Source organism: Phymastichus coffea, unplaced genomic scaffold, assembly GCF_024137745.1.
Source record: "Phymastichus coffea isolate CEN01 unplaced genomic scaffold, Cenicafe_Pcof_1.1 PCOF00133, whole genome shotgun sequence".
Lineage (NCBI taxonomy): Eukaryota > Metazoa > Arthropoda > Insecta > Hymenoptera > Eulophidae > Phymastichus > Phymastichus coffea.
The window spans coordinates 518765-537404 of NW_026706944.1; the positions used below are offsets into that span (position 1 = coordinate 518765).

Genomic DNA, 18640 nt, shown 5'->3' on the forward strand with positions numbered 1-18640 from the left:
CCGGGAAGTGGCCAACCCTAAACTCACCCCACCCCCCTCTCTCCCTATTGCGTCAGACTGTATATCTCTTTCGAAGGAAATCGATGCGAAGCGTCATCCCGACATCTCTCTTTTTTTCTTTCCTCTCTGCCCTTTCTTCTTTTCTATATTTCGCCTCGACGTATACGGAAGAGCAAAAAATTCCTTCTCTTCCGCGATGCTTATGTGGCGGCGTTCCTGCCATCGGATTCTCTTTCTCTCTCTCTCTCTCTCTCTCTCTCTCTCTCTCTCTCTCTCTCTCTCTCTCGTTTCATCAACGATGTTTGTCAATGTGCCATTATAATCTCGCAATCGGCGGGGGCTTCCAATATGAACGCGTGACTCTGTCCTCGTTCTCGGGTTCATTCGAGGTGCATCCGCACACGGCCTTCTCGCGCGCCGCAAGGATAAAACAGAAACGAGATCAGTCTTCGTAGATCACAGAAAGCTTTGATATGGCCTCAGCATCAACGTTCATCATTTTAATTATCTCTTGTCATCGATCAGTCGCGCGCGAGCTAAGTTCATTCGTCCGCTCTCGGCCCAGGCGTGGCGAATTCCGTTTCAAAAACAAAGCGCAGACGAGCTCGTTCTCAGCGCTTTTATTGCGCATTACACAGTCCCGGGATTGATACTCACGAGTATTGCTTTGGGTATTTATTTTGTGCTTAGAGACAGACCTTCCTCCTCTCTCTTTTTCTCTCTTCCTTCTCACTTTTATGATTTCCTCATTATGTCGTAAAGCCTCGTTAGGTCACGCGTTCACAGTGAAAAGTATAATGGAATAAGAAAAAGACTAACTTTTTTCCACCCGCAGAAAAGGAGGAGGAATTTGCTCTCTCTCTCATTCTCTCTCGCTCACTCACTCACTCTCTCTCTCTCTCTCTCTCTCTCTCTTTCTTGTCGATGATTGAACAATAATTATACAGAGTGATTGTGCTGACGTTTTTTTTCATTTGTGCGAGCGAGCCCTAGGGAAACAATCGTCGAATAATAATGAAAAAATACACAACATAATGCAAACGTAAAAACAAAGCAAAAATGAAACACTGATTTTAAGCGGAAATGATATGAATGCGACATAAGATAAATAAATGAACAAAGGAGATAAATTTTCAAATTATTTTTTATTTATTGCTTTGTAAATAAAAAATTAATTTCATATATATAAATATATTTTAATTCAATATATTATATGTACGATAAATCTAAAGCACAGCATTATAAGATACTCATATATCATATATAAAGTCTCATCGTATAACGTGTCGTTAATATATATATCTAACATAATACAAAAGCGCTATATAAAGCCTCATCGAAAAATTGACCAGTTACGTGGGCGGGGGGGGGGGGGGGGGGGTTGAAAACAATAGTAATTTTTTTCATCGTAGACATACATGCTTCGTACGAAACATGTGCGAGTGTAAGAATTAAAAAAAAAAAAGAAAGAAACTTCGCGAAAACATACCAGCTTTATCTCGCGCATCTCTCACGTACTGATGGAAAATGTTTTCTTTCGTATTGAGAGAGGACGGGGACGACGTGTTGAATTTTTCGTTTGGAATATCGTGCAGATGCGCGAGGCACAAGGCTAGATGAAGAATAGAAAATGAGAGTCGGGATGTGAAAAAAATCTTCCTCGATAAATTACAAAGTGACACCAACGTTATACACGCAAATATAAGTCATTATTACTCGCTAAAACGTAAACCTATATATATATATATATATACTTCTTTCTTTTGTGTCGCAATCACGTCTATTCTCGGTGTTAATACAGAGAGATATTAATTATATTTCATATAAAGTTCGAAGATATATGCCTAATATAATTAATATGTTGACAATATATTAACGTTTAACATCGTCTTACATTACTTTTTATATATTTGTTTAGTTTTATTTTTCCCTTAAACATGTGTCAGACTTGGATTTGGTTTATACGATGCAGGGGTTTTTCCTTTTTTCTTGCGCTCTCGCGTCGCGCGCGCGCGTCGGATGGAGGGTATAATGGGGGAGTAAGGGAGGAGGGGACACGATAATCACTCGCACGCTCATTAAATTCTACACTTCGTATTCTCTTTTTTGCGACTTCATAGTGGGAACACCGTGCGATTAATGTAAAAAAATCTCAACATTCACACATTGTATTTGTCCTTTCTCTTTATCTTTTTTTTCGAGCTTCGTTTTTCTTTATTTCGGTCCATTATATTATCACGCATTCGTTATCGGCATACTCGCAGTCACGCCTAAATATTCTAGAGTAGGTAGTCATTCTTACTTATTGCTTTGAAATTCCGTATTGAAGACGCGCGAGTGTCGCTTTTTTTTGTTTATTTGTTTGTGTTATTTTTTTATTCGTGTTTATGTGGCGATTGCACACTCGATGAAAACAAGTTTTTCAGCGCGGTCGATTTTCAGATTCTTATAAAAATCGTAAACATTTTCATAAGAATATATATATCATTTACGCTCTTAACGATCGTATGGTGTGTAAAATGTAACGAACCATCAAAACGTTTTTTCACGAGTACGCAATCAGTCGAAAGGTGTACTCTTTGATAACGATCACTCGACAATTTGGATTCGAGATTTTAAGTAAAAATTGAAAAGAAAAATTACATAAGCACGCCGTAAGAGTAGACCTCTCCACCGGTATATGAGTTTTGGTGTGTTGAGGGTATCATTGTTTCATTCGTAAATTGATGACGAGGATCGGTTCATTAAGACTAGAATGATTGAAGAATTCTGGCATTAATTTTAATCATTTCAGCTGGGTCCTATACGAGTCGCTCTTAACTAGATACACGAGATTACGTCCTACATAAAAACGATGGATTAGCATTATGCATTTATAAATACAGATATAGAGTTTACTCATACTTGTAACTTCCTTAATATATAAATACCTATAATTTTTATATTTATTTATTTTCCGTTAGATCTTCAAATGTTCTTTTGCTTAAGGTGTCTTAATGATTGTGTCTGTTGCTACGCATATTCTTCGAATAGTCGTGATGTGACGATTGGATTTGTTTTTTTTTCTATTTTTCATATCTACGTGTTACACTTTGTATTGCGCGTTGTGTGTCACTTTAGGCCTTCTTACAAAAGTGCATCTTTTTGTTTTATTCCCATTATAATTGTTTTTTTTACCTCGACAGTATCCACGAGAAATGCATGCAACTATTAAGAATCAACATTTCTACTATGTTTAATTGTTTTTTTCTCATTTCAGAATGACCATTTTTAAACTAGGCTCTAACCTATCATAAAATCCTAAATTCACTCTTTTTTAATTATTTTGACGTGCTCAGTCTGAATCGTAATTTTTTTTGCCCGCAATTATATGCTTCGAAGCCTCGATCGGTCCATTTATAATGGACGACAGATTTTTCACTTTTTGTTTAGATTAAGTTTCGCGATTTCCGCGCTCACGAGCGTTTGTTATCAAAAATATTTTAATTTTCTTGTTTATTTTTTTTGTTTTTTTCGTCTTGCTTCAAATTTTAATTTAAGCCTTAAAAAATTATCGAAATTACCGAATTCGACCCTAGTTATTTATTCTATTCGATAAACTTATTATTTGAATTTTACAAATTTATTTTCGTTTCATATTATTCCTTAATTATTGGTTCTCTGTCCCACCCTAGAATTATTATTCGGTCGATTATTTCAAATTTCCAAGCTAAGCGAACTATAATTGATACGCGATAGAATAAATATATGATCTTTACTAATAGAAAAAAATGTTTCTTTTGTCACTGATCGAAACGACGAGCAGTCAGTGCAGTTGTTTTTGGTTTCATTTCGTTTGAATTTGCGGGCGATTATCGAACAACAGTTTTGTTCGACAACAATCGAAAATTCATCTTGAGCTGTTTTTTATTAACTTGTTTTTCATTTCGTATTAAGAACAATTACAAAAATCAACTACAGTTCGATTGAAACTCTGTTCGGCGGGTGCGATTTTATACGCGCTGTAGTTTGAATATTATTAATTATGTTTTTTCCTTTTGGTTCGCATTAATCACGCCAAAATGTCCCTTATGTTTTCCAAACCTTCATTATGATAATCAGTCGAAAAGCTATACGCATATACGTATATATATACAAAGTAACGATGAATATATAATATATATTTACTATGAATATATCATGTACTTGTATGCCATATCACTTATAACGAGTCGTTATTTTACGTTTTCTATAGGTTGTTTAAATTTTATTTTCCCACTAATTCTTTATCGCGATCAATATGCTTCTCTAATTATGCACCTGGGCTCAAATATGGCCACTGCCACTTGCACGTTTCCCGAATTGTAATTTTTCAATTATCATTAATATGTGCAAAGCCTTATGGAGACGATAGTCGAATCAGTCACACATAATGTGAGTATGTGTATTTGTGTGTTTGTGTATGTGGAACCAATGAAATAATTGTGTTTGGGCTCTTGCCCGCATCTAGGCGAGACTTTCTTAGCTGCTAAGGATACTATATCCAAAAGTGTTTTTTTATATTTTTTTACGATCTGACGCTTGCATGAATTTTGTTAAAATCTACGTTGACTATTTTCCATTCTTCTATCGATTTTTTCGTTAATATACCCCAATGTTCAAGCCTAGCAAGCAGTGAACGATTTTACCTTTTTCTTCTTTTTTTAATTTTTAATGGGAAATAGGAGCCACAACTCACCGTTTTAGCAAATATACTTTTATGATATTTAAGTCTTACTTTAGGTAGATATATGAATAGTATCATCAATATTGTAATAATTATCGTATTATGCAAATAGCGTAGATTTATAATATAATTATAATTATAATAATTGTAATAATAATGTACATCATATATATTTAAATTTAATATTACTTTTTAAACTTTTCTAACGATTTCATAGTTCGAAAAATAAATATAAAAATAAACCGGGCATTTAGGTATTAATATTTTGTATTCAATAATTTCTTTTCTCTTACGCACATCTTAATTCTTCCCTTTACACTTCCAGCACTTCCTCCGCTCCCCCCCCCCTTCACTCTATCTCTGCCGTCCTTTGCGCCAGAAAAGTCCATTATCTCTTTTTTAAACTTTTTTTTATCTTCTTACATCTTTATATATTCCTTACTTCATACACTCACATAAAGTTTTATGCGTTTACGAGCGAACACGATACTTTTTTTTTCTTTTTATTCATTATTTAAATTATGTATTTCTTCGGTTTACTCTATTCCGCGTTTGCGACTTCTTTTTTCCGCTTGGTTTTACAGGGTATCGACAATGTGACGAGCGATTTCCTTTATCTTACTTTTTTCACTTTCCCGGCGAGCATAAAAAATACATGCGCGTAATCGACGAGTCCTACTTTTTAATATTTTTTTCACATTACATTCCTTCATTTTTATGCTTTCCACAAAGTTTTTTTTTGCATTTTTTTTTCTGTAGATATTTAGCATTTTCTCTCGAGCTAGCATTAAACCTAAATACTCCTCTTCGCCTTTTAGGAAGACTGGATTAAAAATCGACTTTTTTCTTTAGAGAATATCGAATATCGAATTATGCCCCCTCGTCGACTCTACGCAAATTCTTTTTAATTCTTTTAATATCGAATTCAGCATACGCTTTCCACAAAATTTTAATAAAATAGAAAAATCACGGACTACGCGAATTTTTCACTTCGACTTTACAAACGTACCAATTATATATCAAAAACAGACAATTTGGAATAACCATATGTAAGACACACTCAATGGTTACTTTACAATTTCTAAAAGCATCTTACAAATTGCACAAAAACGTACAAAACTAAATTATCTCTTATCGATTAATCCTAAAATTTAGCGATTGCCTTTTAAGGTTTTTTTTTCTCGGCGAAAGAGGAACATCAATACTTTCGTTCCCTTTCTTATTATGTTCAAATATCGATTGCCAGTATCAACGCGCATTCAAAGCTCGAGCTTTTTTATTTTTGAACAAAAACAATGCAAGCAGAAGAAATAAAAAAATCAACGGAAAGTGCACGCTAGCGAACTCGCTCGTCGTTGTTATTGTATCAGTTCGTTCGACGGTTGCATCTCTTTGTCACAAAATAACGTCGCGTTACGCCGACTTTTCATCCAGTGTCGAGCGTAACCGACAGCCCGTCGTCAAGCCGTGTTTACAATGTCCTATTTGTTCGTTACGCTGAAACGCGCATATGTCGATTAATCGGAACCTAAGCAGTGATTTCATTAAAAAATGGTAAACCATTGCGAATAACAAAATTTTCAACCTTCAAGAAAACAAAGGAACTAGCAAAACTAACTTGGCGAAATTTCCAGTCGTTGACACACACAGCGCGTAACCCTCAAAGGCTCTATCGGATCTATTCTTTTTTGTTTTTATTACGTCCGATGAAGCAATTTTCTCGTCTATGAATCCGATGAATGTGACGCTCTCATTCTCGATTATTGATCGGAGCTGAAGAACGCGACGCGAGCGAATGGACTGTGTGTGTGTGTGTGTATGTATAAAGTAACTACGACAAGCGAGCGCATATAGACAGAAACGTCTCCTCACTCCAGGGTATTTATATAGAAGTGAAGCTCGTCAACCATTCCGATGCAACATGCTGGTCGACTAGCTGGTCGCAAAAGTTAAAATAAAAACAAGTTGGTAGAACGAAGAGTGCAATCAGCAAGAGCAGCAGTAGCAGTAGATCAATGACACCTCGGCGCAGAGCGAGGCCGAGGTTGAGAACCTCCCTGGTGTGCATGTGGGGGTGGTGGCAGGGCGTCGCCGCGTCTATCGACCGCGCGCCACGAGGGGCGAAAGCGCGCGCGAGAGAGAGAGAGAGACTGCCGGCGAGGGGCTGCAGCTCGAGCGACTTCTTTTGCTTTCGCAATTCTCGCTCGCCTTCTCCTCGCCTGCAGTCTCGCCGTCGTGAAAAAAACCCGGCGAACGAGCTCGCCGACGAATCTGGAATGTGCCGCGACCGAGGCGCCGATCTACGCGCTCGCGAATCTCGTCTCGCGCGATAAGTCGGCGCGTCGTCGATGACGGACTATTTGGGGCAATGCGCGGCAAGCGGCGCCAATTGTCTTGCACAAACGGCGGCAGCTTCCCTCCTCGAGAGAACCGTTAGCGCGCCCCGTTGCGGCATCGACCGCAAGCCGCCCCTCAACGCTGCAATGCGACGTTGCCATCCCAACGGCCGACTGGCCGTGCTCTGTCTGCTTGCAGCCGCCAGATACCAACCCCCCGCGCACCTCGCACGTACACACGCTCACTGCTGCTCTAGCGCGATCCCGATTTTTCGACGTAAGTTCGTCTGTACGTCTAACTCGTTGACTTGACCACGTGGTTGCCGCGACACGTGCTACCGACGAGCAACGTACTGGTCTATTTTGAAGAAACGTTGCGAACCGTTCTCCGAGCCGATTCACGCGGGCGAAGGTGCTTCGCAATGGAGGAACATTTGACCTGGCTGCTTGGAGAACGATTACGAATGGTCACTGAATGTCGATATTGCCTTTGGAGAAAACGGCGGCGCGCGTACTCCGAGCACACTCCCTCCGACAAGCACTGCAAGGCCGGGAAAATGCATGTCCCGCAAAGCTTTTCCCTCCGCTCCTCGGTCGCTCAACGTCAGCGCGGCGCGCGCGAAGCTTTCCGATATCGAGGCGCTCCCTTTCGCGGCCATTCACCCCCCGCTAATTTTCCGGGTGGGAGCCGAGTGTCCGCGCGCCCGTGTGCCCTCGTCTGGCGCTTATTCAAATGAGCGCCGCCGCTGCCCCGCCTGACTGCACTGTGCGCGCGGATGCAGGGGAAACGCCGACGCTCGCGCACGCTCTCTCTCTCTCTCTCTCTCTCTCTCTGGCGATCGGCGAGGCTCGCGGACAAATCGAGGCGAACGAACGAAAATTAATCCAAGGAAAAGTGAAGGAAACGAAAAGGAAATGATAATTCGCGCGCGACACGGCATAAACCAACAAAATCAAAAAGGAAATCAGGAAAGAAAAGTAAAATAACAACGTGCAACAGCAAATTCAAAAATCATATTATATATTAAAATATTCATAATAATAATATTAATAATAATATTCGCAATATATATTATCGCAATACTCGTAAAATTACATAAAAAAATATAGAAAATAATAAACTCACATTTTTTGTTTCTGTCTTTTTTTCCATATAAATGTATGCTTATCGATCTTTTTTGTCTGCATTTCGCTTTTCTTATTCTTTTGTCTTATTATATGTATTTCACGCACGAATAATAATCATATACTCTCTCGCTCTCCCCGCTCAAAAGCTTAAAAACTCTCGCACTCTCTCAATGGCTCTTTTGTTCTCTTGTAATATATATCATAAACTCCTATATGCGTAGTTATACATGCACTCTACACTGGATTGGCTTTTTCGACGAAGGAAAAAGATCAACGCGTGAGGAAATATGTACTGAGGGGGAAAAACACTAAGATTACGCTGTGTGTCAACGACTGTCTTTCCGTAATGCCCAAGTGGTCTCTTTGACAATTTCTTCTTGTTCGTTATAAATGCATACGCCAAATGAGATGCAACCGAATTTTTCGTTTCAGCGAGTGTTTTCATTTATTTTATGTACACGAAAAAAAATGCAAAGACAACGAAGAAAAATGTAGCACGTGGTAAAAGTAGGACAACCAACTCATATATCGATTACGAATAATTAATAGACAATATTGATAATAATAATATCGGGGTCGGCAATGTTTCATAGCCTCCGATCTGAATATAAATTTATCTAATGAATCATGTCAAATATAAAATTAACTTCTCTCCGTTGCATTCGCGTTTGAAACAGCGAAGGAAAGAAGAAAATGGCATTCGACGAAGTCAAAACTCACTGTACGCACAACATTCAATATATAATCAATATAATAATTAATAATGAGTAATCGTAATAGATAATCCATATAACTATACATGCGCGAAATTCAAGAATGAAGTCTTAGTTTTGCCTCGTCACCGAGTCGCTCCCACTATTCTTCCATCTATTCTCCCCTCAAAAAAAGCTCGTCTTCACTCGCAGAGTCTCTTTTCATTATTAATATTTCTCTTTTTTTTTAAGTGGAAGCATGAATTTGCAGAGAGTCTCGTTTATACATCTCGACACGCTTCATCGTCATCATCGTTTTCTTTTCTTTTCATGTACGAGAGAGCATCGACGTTCCCTTAGCAAAAGTACGAAGCGGCCCCTGTTTCGCACCAAAAATGTTTTAGCCCCTTTTTTCTGAGTCCAGCCTTATCTACGATAGTTTATTATGTATATTTGGAAATACTGATTCTCTATAGTGTTGTTTTTTACGCTTTCTTTCTTTTGGGGGGCGGTTGCCTTCTCCTCGGATTTCTAACTCGGAATAGGACGAAATCAAGATTCACAAATGCGAAAAAAAGTTCCAATCTACCTATCTTTTCGTTCTGTTCAGCTTTTATCATGTTAGATAAAGCTCCAACGAGCGTATTCGGATCATACATGATTATTACTACTTTTACGCTTTCTTTCTATTATGTATCACATAAAATTAGATCATTCCCCGTAGCATGGATGATAAACAATAAAAGCGTTCAATAAAAGCAAAATAAATGTGTGTATAAATCCATGACATAAAAAGCAACAGCAGCGTTTTTCTATTCCACCAATTTTCACAATCACAAAAGCCCGTAGTTTAATACCCAATTATATAACTGTAATAGTAAAAAAAATAAAATCTCTTTCAAATTTAATTTAATAAAATAAAGAATTAAATAAAATGATGGTTGTCGTTTGTACAGCCTCGGATTGGAGATTCCAATGTTGCGCCAAGCAAAAAAAAAAATGAGTGAAGCGCACATGAAGCGGCGACGAAGGAAGAAAATACAGGAAAGGCAAAGCAGAGGGATATCAAGGCGTAAATTTCATGAGATCGAGTTAGCCGTGTTTTCGCAGCGTGCAATGGCTGCGATCATCATGTTTAACATATGGAACAATGAAGTGCAGTGATAAATGAACATGAGACGATTATTTTTTTTGTATTTGTGTTCGTGCAGTAATAGTAGTAGTAGTCGCGTTTGTTCAGACCGATGTGATCTAAAAGCCTCGAAACTTTTTATTCAACATTTTCCGAATAAAATTTAATTTTCAATGTTTAATTATTATTCAAATTCTCTTCTGTCTATCTCTCACTCATTTAAGTAATTAAGTAGGTAAGTAATGAAGGTGTAATGTAAGTAAGTTGAAGCAAGTTTATGCTGAAAAATTCACTTTAACTTTATATAGATAATAAAGATAATAATAATATAGATTCGAGTATCATTACGCTCGTATAATATTTCAATATATATATAATATGTATAGTCGCAATGTACAAACGTATATAATATAATTTTTTCCTTTTTTAAATATATTTTTATATATATATTTATATATATATATATGTGCGTATACACATATATATTAAATATTCAAACGTTCTCACTCTTATCGCAATCACTACCTATCGATCGATATTATTTATGTAAGCTTATAAACAAGCAAGAAAATTAATAAGAAAAAAACAGTCTGAGAAAACAAAATGCATGTACAAAAAATAATACAACGGTATTTCAGTGGTTAATCGATCGAGGAAAGACACTACAATTAATATAATAAACAAAGATAAATTATCTTTCTCTCTATTTCTCGATACTACATATCTCACTATATTATTGGTGTTGATTGGGCAATACATTTCCCGAATCGCTCACGACATGCGTTTCTCTCTTTTTCTTTTGTATGTTGATGCTAATGATAATGAGTGTCTGCGTTAAAGGAGAAAACATTTGCGGTTTCGTATAAACGACGGGGAGATTGTTATTATAAAAAATAATGCAAGTCAAGTACAAACGTTATATGAAATGTGTTGTATTTATGGGTGAAAAATGAAAACGCACAAACAACAAAGTGAAGAACTTAAAAACGAGGCATAATGGTTTTACAATGTAAAAAATGAATGCGCAAGCAGAAAGAAGTCGTAAAATCTATATAAAAAAATAATAGTAATAATAAGATGACGAAAAAAAAACTAAATAAAGGAACGTCGATCGAGGCCTGCAAATAATTCACAATAAATATTATGATTAGCAGTGCATTGTTATATCCGTATTTACTAGATTCACAAAAGCAGAGGTTCTTCTCGTCTTTTTTTTCTTCCTATATCTCGTGCTCTACTCATTTTTCCTTGCCATACGTTTTAAATACAATTCTAATAATGTTAATAATAATGATAATAATAATCGTCATAACCACAAGCTATAAAATAATAAGAGTAGATAACCACATTCACTATAAAATAATATATACCTATTCAAAGAATATAAATTTAACATAGCAAATACAGATTAAATTAAGCAACAATCATATCTATTCCTCTCTTTTTTCTTTTTTTTTTCTCTATTTCAATTCTGTTTAAGCCTATATATAGAGATTTTATCTTTCATTTCTAATTACTCATACACGTGGTTTTTCTCGTTCGTCTATTCAACTTTCTAATAATTCTCTTACGATTAATTATTATTCTTCGAGATATGTATCGTCAAGTATTTTTTATTTAATCCATATTATTTCCTATAATAATTAAAAAATGCTCTCGAACTCGTGCGTCTCGTATTCTCAAGAGGGACACTCGTATTTTTTGTTCATAATCATCATTCTTATTCTCTTTTCACCTATAATTATTATATATATATTTTTTTAAATTCTACAAAAAAATAAAAAATAAACTAAGATTGAATTCTGAAAAAATCTCTTTGCTCGAATTGGCTGGATAAATATATATAATATAATCTATACGTTATTTTATATAGGGGGAGGGTCGAACACCTAATCGCTTTTTTCACACTTTTTTTTTCTTTCGTTCTTTCGCACGCGTGCGTTTGCCTACCTAGAATCGCGTACATTTACTATATATTCCCACAAAGCCGAATAATGTGCGCACGATTGGAAATAACTGGCCTTGACTCCCTTTTTTTTGTCTTTACTTTTTTTACTTTACTCCGAGATAATTTGCTCTCAGTGACTTTCCCTGCGTTAATCGTGTGTCCGTTCTTATCAATTTTTTTATGACATGGATTTTTTCATTTTTTTTTTTTTTTTTTTTTTTTTTAGAAAATGGCAGTTATCGGTCACAGCCAATGGCTATTAATATTCAATAAACACTTCCTCCTCAATCTTTCAAATTTTTTATTTACGTTACACGACTATAGTTAAATTTCAAACCATCAGTAATCAAATTGTTAAAATCGCGTTTATTACTTGCTTTGAATACTTTATTTGAAATTCTAGTCATTACGATGAAGAACAATTTATTATACAATGAGGAGGTTTTGTCAATAAAGAAAAAAAATCTTATTGGTCATCCAGCTGATTCGTGGATAAATCTAAATTAATCGGATTACAATAAAAAATTAAAATTGAACGATTTTCCAATTAACCAGCTGAACGAATAGGATGCCGAACTTTCGGAAAACTTGACGTTGATAGCTCGAATCGACATCAAAGCCACTATTCTCATTCACAGTCATCGTTAAAATTTAAGAAATCATGCGGAATAATGTTCAGAGTGAGAAAGAATAGTAAAGTGGATGCCGGGCAAGCGGAACCTCGGCCAAAGTAAAAGTCTAGCGGAGGTTCAGCGCTCGCGTCTGACCGAAGCCTGACCCGCACTACTCGATGTTCAATGTATACGTACGTCTCCTCGATTCTCTCGTCATATAGTATACTGACATAAATATATGATACACGGACACACAGTCACACCAGGAAAGGGAACCGAGTTCGCCGGCAACCGCCCCTAAATGTGCTTCGAATAAAAGTCCTGTAAAAACTCTCATCGCCGCCTCACAATCTCGTGTCTTAGTCTCATTTATATATTATTGTTATTAATATCTTATATATATCTACATATTGAGAATTCTTAATTTTTTGCTGCTCTCTTTCGCTCTCTGCGTACTTCTTTCTCTCTATCATTCGACTTTTTTTAACCGTTTCCCTCCCTCGACTTACGTTTCTCTGTCTCAAGAGAGAAAAGTTTCTTTCTTCGCTCCACATCTAACAATAATACACCCACGCGTTGTTATACGCTTACTTTTTTTAAATATTTTTGTTAAGAACTATACACCTCGCCGCGGCTCTCAATCAGACTTATTTTTATTGAAGTGAATGACGTTATCCTGCAATGTTCTACATATATATGTATATAATATAATTATTCCGCTCTTTATTGCGCGGCACGCCCTTTACATTTAATTACTTTTACTTTTAATATATAATTATTTAAATTTTTTATTTTTTTACTCTTGGTTTAAGTCGGAACGTTGATGCTAAAGAGAATACCTATAAATATATAATATATATGTATGTCATCACCGTTTATATTAATTTTTTCCGTTATACTTAACATAGAAAAAATATAGAATTCATTTTGCTTCAAGAACTCAAATATAATAAACATCTTATTTTCTTTTTTTATCCCATAAGTATTTTTCCCATTTACTCCCATTTCTCTTTTTTCTCGAGCATCGCGTTCGTCTCATTTAAGTATATAATCTCTAAGTGCGGTGCAATATCGGTTTTCGATATATATATATATATATGCATATATATATCATTATCAGTACGACACGTCGCGCATTCAGAAGTAAACATTATTTTTCTGTTTTTCCTAATCGTGTACGTATAAACTGTGACTAATCTAGAGAAAGAATCAAAAATCGTCGTCGATCAACACATTTAAAACACTCTGGCTAAACTATTTAAAAAAATTTGCTATTAACAAACAATATATAAAAAAAAAAGAAAAAACAAGAGCACATCATTCTTGTCGCAAGATGAAAAGGATTCACGCGAATCTTCATTCCGGTCACCGTCTTTCGTCCTATATAATCGGTGAATGCGCGAGTCGCCATCGTCTGTGTAAAGTCTAATGCACAAATTTAAAGCAAGAAGGAAAATTATTGAATAGCAATAACGTACGTAAAATAAACAACACACGATAATACGGCAAAATGAAAGTCTGATGAAAGAGCGGGCCGGTGTCCGACCCTCGATTCACTTTTTTTATTACTCTCATTCTCACAAAAAGAAAATGCGTTTTTTTTTTGTTTTTTTTTCTGAAGATGATAAAAATTTGAACGACAAAAACTACAACAAATATATAATCAATACGTGAATATAAATAAAGCCTAGCGTCGAAGCGAGTCTCGCGCCGATCGGATTTGTTTTTTAATACTCCTCGTTCTCTTTCGGCGCCTTCCCCAGGAAAGCTCTATGCACACACGCCAGTCTCGCTTACCAACGTTACTCCAGGGGCGAAATGCATTATTTTTTTCACGCTTATTTTGCTCTTTTTACTTTAAATCGCGCTCTCTTTGTTTACTTTCTCTCTATAATATATATAAAAATAAAATAAATTACAAAAATATCATACATCATTTTGAGGAAAAAAGCCTTAAAAGTTACGACGACGACGACGTTACGACTTAGACGCGTACATGTTCTTCGTGTATGCATGTCCGTGTGTATGTATGTGTCTTTTTTTTTCTCGAGCATGTCAATGCGTGTACTTTTTTCTCTTTTTTCCTTCATCATCTTTTTTAAAAATTAATTATTACTCGATTATTACTAAGTTGCCTTGATAATACCTGTGTGTTGTTATTTTTGTTCTCCTTATATCTCGTTTTTTTTCCACGAGAGCGCGAAAGTAGCCAAAGTTTTCTCGCAAGAACGCATGACACAGGCGCGAGTCATCCCCGCACAGGCGGTGAAATACCGCGAAAATACAAAATCTAAATCTCCTCGGTAAAATATCGTCATCATCGTCGTCGATATATATAATATACTTTTTCACAATTGTTTATATTTCGTATATATAATATATATTATCGTTATTATTTCAATTGCTCTGTCGCTTATATAAAGTTAAAGATAATACTCTAAGCGAGGGACGACAGATTCGCGCGAGTCAGCACTAGTACGAGAAAAGTCCAACTTTCCGGTTCTCGTGCGATACCACGTACGAACGTCATTTGCTGGTTTCTGAAATCTTTCGAACTCGACGACCACTGACATTGTCTTGGATTTCAGTGCAACAAACGACTAGGAGCTATAAAGAGACCGCGCATCGATTTTTTTCGCTTTTCTTTTGTTTTTTATTTTTTTTCTTTTGTTTTTTTCTTAAGAAATCTTTGTCTGTCGTGTAGGAATCAAATTTGAGATATCCAATATAAATATCACATGGATTTTTTTCGCGACGAAAAAATTTTTTTTTTCTCTCTCTCTCCAGTCGCCTCTCGCACTTAATTATACCTCGATTAATGATAATGTACCCGATTATACATAATACGCATAAATAAACAACCACATATCTTCGTGTACGTGCGAGAAAGCCAAAAACGAATAAACAAAAAGATAATCCGAGTGGTCGTTGAGGTGCGGGCTGACACAAATACACGCTCTTTTGCTCTATCGCGCCGAAAACTAATAGTCAAACAAAAAAAAAAGAATATTAATAATATATAATAATTAACAAAACACGAAGCTGTCTATCTTCCTCTTATCCGTTTCTTCATATTTTTTTCGTCAGTTTTCCATCGTTTACTTCTTAATTTTTGTTCTCTCCGTCTCTCCTCTCCAAGGTTCGTTGTATAAATAATCCGCGGCGGGCGGGGCGCGTCGCTCGCATTGGCAGCAGTGAAATTGTGCGCGTCTCCATGTGTGTGAGTCCGAGAAATCATCATGATGGTTTGTGAGTCAAAGATTGAGTGTTGAAAAAATGGCATACGTTGCGAGGTCGCTCGTCGAAGGAGTTGAGATGATTTTGTCGACGAGCGAAGAAGCAGCACATGTCCGTCGTCGGTTGAGTTTTAACGTGAAAGTGTGCGCGTGTGTGTGTGTGTGTGGATGTGGGGGTGTGTGTATGTGGGTGAGTGTGTGTGTGTGTGTGCGTGTGCGTGCGTGTATTTTTCTCTTCAATATGTAGAAAAGCAGTCAAAAGTCGATCACATGATGAAGAACGTAGAAAAGCTTTGCCGCGCGGCGGGGCTTGGGCCTTGGCGCGGGGCGCTTAGATGATGATGCGAAGCGCCTGGAGCACGGGCTTCGAGCAGACGGGGCAGCTGGGCTCGGTGCTCATGCAGATGCGATGTCCGCACTCCAAGCAGAAGTGCTTGTGCCCGCACGGCACCAGTGCCGTCGTGACGTCCTTGTCGCCGCAGACGACGCACTCCCGAACGCCGATACTGCCGTTGCCGCTGCCGGTGCCCAGCAGCGAGTCCGTGGGCGAGGCTGGCGAAGCCGACGCTGGCGGCGACGGTCTCGACGGCAGCGCCACACCGGGGAACGACCAGATGGACGAGGCCGAGGCAGTCTGCGACTCGAAGGACGGCGACTCGCCGAGACCCTCGTCTCTGTCCATGCCACCGCTGTTCCAAATGGCGACGAGGTCGTTGAGACCTGCAGCGCCACTGCTCGACGACGAGCTACTGCAGCTGCCACTTGACGAGAACGCGCCGCTGCTACCGTTGCTACCCTTGACGCCCCCGGGTGTGTCGAGGCAGTTCAAAATCGAGCCCAAGCCGCAGCGGCTGAGCGCATCCAGCAGGTCCTTCTCCTCGTGCGTGCAGAGCGGCAGCACACCGGTGCGCTGGGTGATGTGGGCCTGGATCTCGTTGCGCGCGGCCGCCACGCTCTCGGGCAGACCGGTCACCTCGAACACGGGCTCCTTGTCGCGAGACGGCGTCACGATGTAGGTGTGCGTCTGATGCTGAATGCGCTTGATGGTTGCGCCCTTGGGCCCGACCACCAGACCGACCACGCGATACGGCACGCGTACTTGGATAGTTATGTGTCCGGGCACGGAGGCCGGGGGGCCCGGCGGTGCGCCGAGCAGTGCGCCAAGGGATGACTTGCGCGAGGCGCGGATCTGCGAGAAATGCTCGGCCGCCGACAGGATCTCGCGTTTGGCGCGTGCGACGTCTTCCTTGCGCCCGGTCACCACGAACACCGGCTCCTCGCCGCGCACTGGCGTCTTGATGTAAGTGTTGGTCTTGGCACGCAGCGCCTTGATCTTGCAACCTGCAACACGAAAACGAATAGGCGATGTTTCAGTTTCTGCGCTAAACTGCAGTGCGCTGTTTGTCAAAGCGTCGCGCTGCTCTGCTGGACTCTCAGTCTCAGCGCGTAGCTTGACACACATAACTTTTATTGGATTAGCATTGGGCGCAAGAAAGGGGCTGCAGACGCACGACAAGTACAAAACGCTATTCATTAAGTTCAACGACATGCGCGCCAATCGTTTTCTCCTCTCTCCCCATGCAAAATTAAAAAAAAAAATCTTGCGCGTTTTAGACCACTTCGATTATTATTCAAAACTCCAACTCCCCCCTTCGTCCCACAAAGGATTTTCGATTCAGCTCCGACAATGCTGCACGTACGAAAGAGAAAAAAAAAACGAGATAAAAGTCCAACCCACCAGACAAAAAAATCGAAAACGTTTTGCTGCAGCAGCTGCGACTGCAGTTTCGCGACTCAATTGTTTTCGCTTCCCAAGATTTCAGATTGCTTTTTTTTTCCTTTCATTCGTCTCCCTCGTCGTCTCGATCTCTCTTCTTTTGCGCGAGCCGGCAATTTTCGGCAACGGATGTCACGTTACGAGTTTCGCTACGAACGCTTGGACCAGGAAAAAAAGAACGCCACGGCGGTTCATTTGCATGTTGCTCGATAGTTTTTAATTTTATGGGACTCCATTCGGGCCTTCTTTTTTGCCGTTTAGCCTGTCAGCGGGACGCTAATTAATTGCAATTCGAGCTGATAGATTGACAAGCTTGAACGTGGAACTATCTAAAATGGTGCCGCAATCTTTGCGGAGTAGTAGCTTCGAAAACGTTAAATTGACACGGTGCAGAACAAACTCTACCGGCTGAATTGAAAAAGCTGCTTAGCGTGAGCACTCGTTGCACACATGCTCCTCCAAAAAAGAAAAAAGAAGAAGGACGAAGGAACTTTTCACGTGGGCTCTCCCCTTACAGAAAAAGAACGTCTAAGACCCTTTTTAGAATTGGTGGGGCCCCTTTAGATGATGAAAAAAAAGGAGAGCATGCAGCAGCAGCGGCGGCGGCGACGCGCCTGGTCCTCTTTCTCGCAGACTCCATGGCCTTGAAAGCACGCGCAATGCTAGCAATGCAGGTGAACCACTCTCTCTCTTTCGCCAAACCCGTTTCTCACTCGCTTTTGCTCTTGCTTCCCTCGGGCGTAGCAGCAGCAGCAGCAGCAGCAGCAGCAGCAGCAGCAGCAGCAGCAGCAGCAACAGCAGCAGCAGCAACAGCAGCAGCAGATTCGATGGGAACTTTCGCCTAGCACCATATATTCCGGGGCGAGATAGAGAGAGACCGTTGACTTCTTAACGGCTAATGCACACTGCTGTGTGAGAGTCGGATTGGGGTGAACTTCTCCCGAGGAGTACGGGACTTTTTTTCCCCCCGAGGGTTGCGGGTTAACTTGTGCGCGATTGTGGCGGAGCTGGTATACTGAGTAGGTTCGGGCCGATGGGAAGGTTTCAACCTTTGTTTTCTTGTGAAGATGGA

The 18640-nt window shown here is 39.1% G+C and overlaps 1 protein-coding gene across 1 annotated transcript in view; it reads right to left on the minus strand.

Moving 5' to 3' along the window:
* Positions 1-5105: 5105 nt before the first annotated feature.
* Positions 5106-18640, minus strand: part of LOC131671694 (RNA-binding protein MEX3B) — a 38380-nt gene continuing 24845 nt past the window's right edge. The window contains exon 2 of the mRNA XM_058948312.1: positions 5106-17132. Coding sequence (XP_058804295.1) covers positions 16123-17132 — 1010 coding nt within the window. The 3' untranslated portion in view covers positions 5106-16122. The remainder of the gene's footprint in view (positions 17133-18640) is intronic.